The 8,273-nt window shown below is 40.4% G+C and overlaps 1 protein-coding gene across 1 annotated transcript in view; it reads left to right on the forward strand.

Annotated features, from left to right (window-relative positions):
• Window positions 1–2,945: 2,945 nt before the first annotated feature.
• The window catches only part of NMUR2 (neuromedin U receptor 2), a 9,207-nt gene continuing 3,879 nt past the window's right edge, over window positions 2,946–8,273 (forward strand). Inside the window, exon 1 of the mRNA XM_009322625.1 lies at window positions 2,946–3,854. Coding sequence (XP_009320900.1) covers window positions 3,135–3,854 — 720 coding nt within the window. The 5' untranslated portion in view covers window positions 2,946–3,134. The remainder of the gene's footprint in view (window positions 3,855–8,273) is intronic.

Raw genomic sequence — 8,273 nt, forward strand, 5'->3', positions numbered from 1 at the left:
TAGTAGTGACACTTACCATGCCAAAAAACCTTGTCTGGGTTAATGTTGCCAAATATCACACTACATTAATATGCATTACATAGTGTATGTTACATTACTGTAAATATTACTTTACATTAATTGCATTACTATTACATAACACCCCACAATTCTAAGGCCAGCATGCAGCACACCATCTTCCTTTGAGTGTATTACAGCAAGCACCAGTGAAGTGTGCTCTACAATGAAAACTACCAAATGCTTTAATATTACTTTCAAAAGGAAAATCTGGTTTTATTTTCTGTCTCAGTTGCAAAAATAAAGTATTTCTGGTCATACAGAGACAGAGCTAGTCTTTGGTTAGACACACTCTCCTATCCTTATTGAGACAGATATGATAAAGAACACTGAATAAAACTTCAAGAAATGAACTGAAATATATTTTCCACTCTCCTTGTCATCTCCATCTGCCACTTAATTGTGGTCATAGTGACATAGTTCCAGGGGTTACCTGCTAGACAAATCGACCAGTTTTTCTTCTGTACTTCTATTCCTACAGCTTGTCAGCACCGGAGCCCAGCAGGATCAGAAAGGATGGAGGAGGGAGAACAAGTGGAAGTAGACACAGGTGGGCCTGGCACATCTGCACTTTCAAGTGACCTGATGTGTTTCTACAGCCCATTGCTTTCCTCTCATAGAGATCGTAATGGGTATGGCTGCCCTGTTGGCTTTTTAGTAAATAACTCAATCCATTTTGGTTTCCTTTTCTGTAAGATTGAGTTCAAGCTGAACAGACCTCAAGCTTCTTTTTCAGTTTCTTTACAGACATTAATGTGTAAGAAGAAAAATGAAAACCAGTTTGGTAGCTACTTTAGAAGCGTTTACTCACTTCAGTTATGATGCAGTATAGAGAGTGGTGGAACTTACTGGGGAGGGAAGAAGAAATGGAAATAAATGAAATATTGTTGAGAGATTAAGGGGAAAAAAACACTGAAGGTCAAGCAGAGGTACAGCAAGTGTTTAGTCCTGCACAAATTCTCAAATACTTGTTTTCTGCTGTGCTCTGAAACAGTCAATCCTGGTCTCGACCAGGCACTCTACTGATGATTCCTCTGTTCCTACCTCTTACACCAACAGTAGATCAAAATCAAATTCACATTCTTTCAACATTGTTCAAATGCAAGGAATCTCTTTAAGATGAATCCTTAACAAAGGGACAAATAGGTCAAAAAAGTACACTTGTAGCTCACCAATCCAATAAAACCTTTCAATCTGGTGAATGAAATACCTCTGTGCAATGCTAAAATAAAGGAGTAGGGTCTTTCTGACGGAGAGAGTTTATGTGCGAGATAATTTCAGCAGATCCGAAAGTCATCACAAGAGACATGCTTCTGTCTTTCACTATTGTTGTTGTGGTACCTTCCGTGCCTCTAACATTTTAAATGAATGCACAGTAATCCTCAGGCTCCACACATTGAATATGCCTCTGTGGGACCAAACCTTGGTTCCTGCTGTTATTTTTTGAGGCAGTCTGTGCTTATTACAGTATTTTTTCTTGCAAGTTTATTGGACTACTGCTAAACCAGGAGAAGTTAGAGGGAAGGAGTAAAGAAAACAGGATCTAAGACAGCCTCAATTCTTAAGAGTCAGAAAACAGGTTTTGTGTGGGATCAGTTTACTGTCTAGCCACTTATAGTGGAGTAGTTTGCATCTTCCTTGGAAAACTTGCTCTTATCAGGATTTTGGAGGACATGCCAGCCAAAAGGGCTTTTCTTTTGCTCCTGGGTGGTTAGAAATATGCAGTCTTGTGTCAGTAGCCAGGGAGACTCAGCTAAAGGGTCAAACAGAGAAAAGAAGGTGGTTCTTCACACATAGATAGTAGACCCAAGGAGCTCCTTGCCAAAGGATGTTAGGGATGTAAAAAGTCTACATGGCTTCAAGGAGGGGGACTGGGCAGGTACTTAAAAGTGAGAGCTAGTGAGAGGTACTGGGCAGACAAATTGCACATCAAGCTGACAAAATCCCCTGAACTAGCCCCCAGCTTTTGCACCTCTTCGATTCCGAACAGCAACTTTTTCTGAATCTCAGAAGTTGACAACCGTGCAATTTGAAGCTTTTTTGTTTTAGAGAAATTCAGTAAGGAATCAAGCATTCATAAGGAGCTAAATGGTCTATTTTGACACAGCCATCATCCTTGCAGGATGCACTTCTGTGTCTCAGAAGGTGTTTGCAGAGTGGTTGTCATTCAGGAATAAATAAGAGTTTATAAAAAATCATGTAAATTTAGTCCCAGAGGCAATAAATATGTCTTTGGAATAATATGGTCCTCAGAAAGATTCCCAAAAAAAGGCTATCTAAGAATATGGGATCAGATTCCAGCATACCAGGAAAGTGGGAAAATATTTTTATATCAATAAGAAGAGCAATTAAAATCCTATGTTGGATTTCAGGAGAAAAAAAAATACAGTGCTTAAAAAAAGGCTGAAACATTATAGTAGCCTAACTCCACATGAATTACTATAAAAACAGATTGGCTTTCTACTGATTGAACTCTGTTTCCAAGTACTTGCTGCCCTAGACAACAGAAAATAAAAATCAGCAAAGATCGGAAAAGTAAAATCGTGCCAGATTTTTTTTTTTTTTTGCTTGCGGCTCATAACTGGATGTAGCATCAATAAAATTTTGTAAAAGCTTTTTTTACTGAGTTTTCAGGGTTGTTTTTTCTGTCTGGTGTCCCACCCTCTGACAAATACAAACATCTTGCAGCTTGTCTCACATCCTATATTTCAGATTCCCAGCTCTCTAAATCCCACATTTCTGATTCTGTAAATGCATCTGCTATGGGAGCTGATACAAGTAGCTGGAACCTCTTTTCTTACTCTGTAATCTAATGCACTTAGCGAGCCAATGAATATGTGTGAAAGGAGGGGCTTTCTGGCTAAGGGACTCCTTGCAGGGGAACAGCTGTTACAACGGCAAAACCTTAACCGAAGCCAGGCAACACTCACTCACATCTCTCAGTGGCTTTGTGCATCTAGGTCTGGCAAGACAACTCCCCCTCTCTCTTCCTCTCTCTGCAAAAAGTGAGCAAACTAGCACAGAGAAACTTAAAGAAGACCGGATCTCAGTTCTGAAACATTTCAGCAGATCCAGTAATGGCCTGGATCGGTAATATCTCCTGGTTTAATCACCTTGCTCTACATGAAGAACGTTTCGGGGGGTACTTAAACAGCACTGAGGATTACTTAGCCTTCCTATGTGGGCCCAGACGGAGCCATCTGTTCTTGCCCATGGCTTTGGTGTACACCTTGATCTTCGTTGTTGGGGTGGTAGGTAACTTCTTAGTTTGCCTGGTAATCCTCAAGCACCGCAACATGAAGACCCCAACCAATTACTATCTCTTCAGTCTCGCCATCTCAGACCTGCTCGTGCTGCTTTTCGGGATGCCACTGGAAGTCTACGAGATGTGGAGCAACTACCCCTTCTTGTTTGGGCCCGTTGGCTGCTATTTGAAGACGGCGCTCTTTGAGACGGTGTGTTTTGCCTCCATCCTCAGCGTGACCACAGTGAGTGTGGAGAGATACATTGCCATCCTCCATCCTTTCCGTGCCAAGCTGGAGAGCACTCGCAAGCGTGCCCTGAGGACCATTGTGATGCTCTGGGTCCTCTCTGTCCTCTTCGCCCTCCCCAACACGGGCACCCACGGCATCATGCTGCAGTATTTCCCCAATGGCACCCTGGTCCCTGGCTCTGCTACCTGCACTGTAGTCATGCCCCTGTGGATCTACAACTGTATTGTCCAGATTACTTCTTTTCTCTTCTATGTGCTGCCTATGGGGGTAATAAGTGTGCTGTACTATCTGATGGGGCTCAGAGTAAGTCCTACACCAACTGTGCTCAGTGTTTCCTTAGCTCATTATTGTATGTTTGTGTCTGTATGTGCCTTTTAAGTGATTGCACCTTTTTCTCGCCCATCTGTTTTCCCCCCAAAAAGCAAAAGTATTTCAAACCTCTGAAAACAGTGGCTCCACCTCCTTTGGTGTAAAACCATTCTCAAATTAATATGGCTATGTTGGGGAATAATTTACTCCAATCTTTTTTTAAAAACTTACCATCAGTGCTGCTCACATTTGAATGTTACTTAAACATCCAAGTCTGTAGATTAGATTGATTCCAGCCTCTCAGAGATTTTCACCTTTGCAGCAGGGACTAGAAAGAAATAGACCAAAAGGAAAATGTGAAAAAGAATAAAAAGGAGCAGGCTAGTGACTGAATCTTGTATATTATTTGTTTTCCCTCTTCTTGTGACTGTGGAATTTCCATTGCATTACTTTATTTTTCTCCTTCCCTGGAGATGGTGATAACATTCAGTTGTTAAAACTCCTTTGGTGTAAAACCATTCTCAAATTAATATGGCTATGTTGGGGAATAATTTACTCCAATCTTTTTTTAAAAACTTACCATCAGTGCTGCTCACATTTGAATGTTACTTAAACATCCAAGTCTGTAGATTGATTCCAGCCTCTCAGAGATTTTCACCTTTGCAGCAGGGACTAGAAAGAAATAGACCAAAAGGAAAATGTGAAAAAGAATAAAAAGGAGCAGGCTAGTGACTGAATCTTGTATATTATTTGTTTTCCCTCTTCTTGTGACTGTGGAATTTCCATTGCATTACTTTATTTTTCTCCTTCCCTGGAGATGGTGATAACATTCAGTTGTTAAAACTCACAAAGCTGTCATAAACTGAAATGCTACCTTATTGCTGCAGCTAGCAAATTCAGCAATCGTTTCTTTATATAACTATGGCATAGTTTCACCATCGATTAAGGCTACCTTAGATTTCATATACATTCTCTCTTCAGAAAGTGAGACTAGTTTTACCAAGTATTCATCATTTAAATACATGGATTAAAAAATCAGTATCACAGTATTATAAAACTATGTAGCACAACGCTGAAATGCAGTGCTAATCATAGCGAGTTGATGACTTTTTTCTTGTCATACGTTACATATATTTTGAAAATATGTCCTATCTCATCGCACTGAATATAACTTAAAGTTTAAAAAGCTGTGTCTGATCATATAGAAGAAAGGGATGTAATATGCTAGTAGAGACAAACGAACTCACCGAAAAATGTGCAAGAAATTCAACCAAATCTCTGCTGGTGTATATATCATTTTGTTGTGCTGGCTGATATTTACTGTTATCTGAAACTATACAGAAGCAATTTTTCCTTACCCAGGAAAAGCCACAAGGATTAACTGCCAGAAATCCATAGCACACAGCAGATCTTCGAAGCAATGGATGGGTTAAATTATTCCCACTGCCCAGTGGCTGTTGTGGGGTCTTTATATAGTTTCACTAAAAATTTTGCAAAATAAGACCTGAAGGGAGGAAAAAGTGCTGAAAATATAGCTGTTACAAAATAAAAAGAGAAATCCCCAAACTAATAAAAAGAAGTCTTGAAGACTGCAATAACTTCTATTTGTGGCAGCAGATATTCCTAATGCCCATCCCAGAAGGGAAGCTAAGTACCAGACAAGGGCTGCTCCCCCAGGACTTCTGTATATTCACAGATATGTTCAAGCTGTCTTTCCTGAGGGCTGCAGCGTTCATTGTTTCTGCCTCTGCTTTTCTGTATATCCAACTCAGACTTCCAAATTTTAAACAACATCCATCCTGGGTATATCTGCATTGCGCTCCAAACTGCACTAGGCAAGATAATTTCATCTTTTTCAACAGAAATGACAGAAGAAAGGTGTGTGTGTATATATAATTTTTCAAGAGTTGAAACTTTTTATCTACTCATAGAGGATGACATCTGTGAACCTTCAGCAACACTCCAGAGTCTCCTGAGTGCCAGGTATTGCTCATAGACTGTAGTGGAAAAGCTCAGAGTTGATCCGAAGGTTGTACAAGAGCTCCAATTCGGCAAACAGAGACATTGCTTTTCCAAGTCCAGGCTTTGTGGAAAGGGCATTTCCTCACCAAAGTTTCTTCCTCAAGCTCTGCCAGTGCTCAGGAGAGCCTCAGGATGCAATATAGAAGGAAGCATGTGTGACATATTAAGCAGCTGTGAGAAGGTAGCAAACATGGGTCATACGGTAGCTGAGTTAATTTTTAATTTTATTCCTTGCAAAAAGGAAAAAATATATTTGTGTTTTTCACTGGGAAATTTATTGCTAACAGAGCCGCCAGTTGATTACCTCATGATCAATTACCTCATGATCTACTTGGAAATAATTTTAAGGCTTGATGGTTTAATACTGCAATGTTATGGTCAACAGATAGTCCCAGCAGTCGTGTAAAGAAGAGGACACTGATGATTACACTGTAGTCTCATTAGATGTGATTGTGGAAGCTTCCTGCTGCCTCTTTCATGGGGTCCTCATCACAGGTGCCTTTAGGACCAATCCCTAAATCAGCCAAGTTCTTCTTAAACCCAGTTCAGCTGTTGGGCAACTGGTTGCAACCTATAACCAAAAAGCCGAGGAGGAAGAGGAGAAGGAGAAAATGAGAACATGGGGAAATGGCTGCTGGTAGAAGCTAATCCCCGCAGCGCTGATAGAGATGGGGTGGCCTTGCTTGGGAAGAAATCTGCATTGCAGTGGGATTCAGTGCAAGGTCCCCGTCCATTTCTTTCAAACTGATCTCTAAAAGGACACAGGGATAGGTGGTTATCACTGGTTGTCTAAAAGTCAGACTCTATTTAACAAGGATTTTTGACAATGAATGAAGAGAGTGGAGAGTCCAAAGACTTATTTATCCCACCTACATCAGACATCTGTGAGGGGATCTAGATGATCAGATGGGACTAGATTGACCTCACCTAGGCAGGATGATTCTTCTGCTGAGAGTCCAACACTTCTTTTAGTGTTACTTCCCCTCAGTAACACATTGGACACACTGGTAATTTTTATTTCAGCTGTCTTTGAATCAAGACAACTTATTCTTGCCAATGCACAGCTGGTCCAGATTTTATCATCAAAATCTATTTTGCCCCCTAAAAGCCCAGTTGTTAAAACCAGAATCATCTGTGGACAGTGACTGTCTTTGGCTAATTTCTGCAGAGCCCAGCACACTCCTGGAAGAGTGTGTTCCCTTTCCATGGAGGTTGTTCAGCAAATCTTGCACCCACTAACACATTTTCCTTTGCAATGAGCATAAGCTAAGAGTACACCCAGACTGCAGTTCAGCAGACACATGGCAACTGCTTCAGCCAAATCACTGAAATAGGCAGGACTGCATGCTTTAGCACAAGCCATGCGGTTTTTAAATATCAATTTTTCCATCAGCTGGAGAGAAAGTTTGGTCACCACTTGTGTCAGACAGGCCAAGGCAGAAAACAGTTCTCTTGCTTTTGCTGAGTGGCCTCACTAGGTTTGTCTGGGGATAGGTGAGGCCTTAATTTCACTCTGCCTTTTTATTTCTAGTATGACATGCTGTAGCTAATAAAGGTGTGTGGGGGAAATCCAATTTTCAGCTTCTTGCTCCAGATACTTTTAATTCTTTTACAGGGAATGGGTAACATTAATCTCCAGGCAACCCAACATAGCCTCATACATCCACAGTGATGTAAAAGTAACCACTACCGTCTCTGGAGTTCTCCCTGTGTCAAACCATTGGCATGAACTCAAGTTACAACCTTTGCCATGGACTAGTTTCTTTTTTTTTTTCCCTTCCACTTTGTCATAACTCATTGTTTTATTAAATTGCAACTGCTGAGTTATTCTGACTAGTTACACCTCCATCTATTATCACTTGAGGCTAAAGAGGAGCCTTATAGCATCATGAAAATGACAAGGCAGGTGAAAAACAAAGATACATGTGTGTCTGGTTTATTACAGCATCAGAGCACTGTATTCTCTGAGGCTTTGGAATATGCCTGGAATAGATTACGGTTGAGACTGAAAACCACTGAAGGGAAACTAGGGATTTTAATCAATCTGAGCAGACATTTATTGCTAGATGTGTTTCAAATCAACTGAGTCTCTTCCTTAAGCAACTGTGGCTATGACTAAAAGTTACAAAGGGAATAATGTAAAACATGAGAGGCTGAATTGCACTATAATTGAATATAATTTGATTTACATATGTTTCCCTTTTATGGGTTTTATGAATAAATAGAACATTGAAAGAAGGTCTCATTTGATCATCCTTACAGCACAGTATTGTTAATCAAAAATCAGGAAGCAAAGTCACAGTGTAAAAGGCAAAAGAAAATGGCACAACTAGCATGTTTTCACAAGATTTTTACAAGTCCGGATTGATTTCTGTCTTTTCCCTCATTCCT

This window comes from Pygoscelis adeliae, unplaced genomic scaffold, assembly GCF_000699105.1.
Source record: "Pygoscelis adeliae isolate BGI_AS28 unplaced genomic scaffold, ASM69910v1 Scaffold34, whole genome shotgun sequence".
NCBI lineage: Eukaryota > Metazoa > Chordata > Aves > Sphenisciformes > Spheniscidae > Pygoscelis > Pygoscelis adeliae.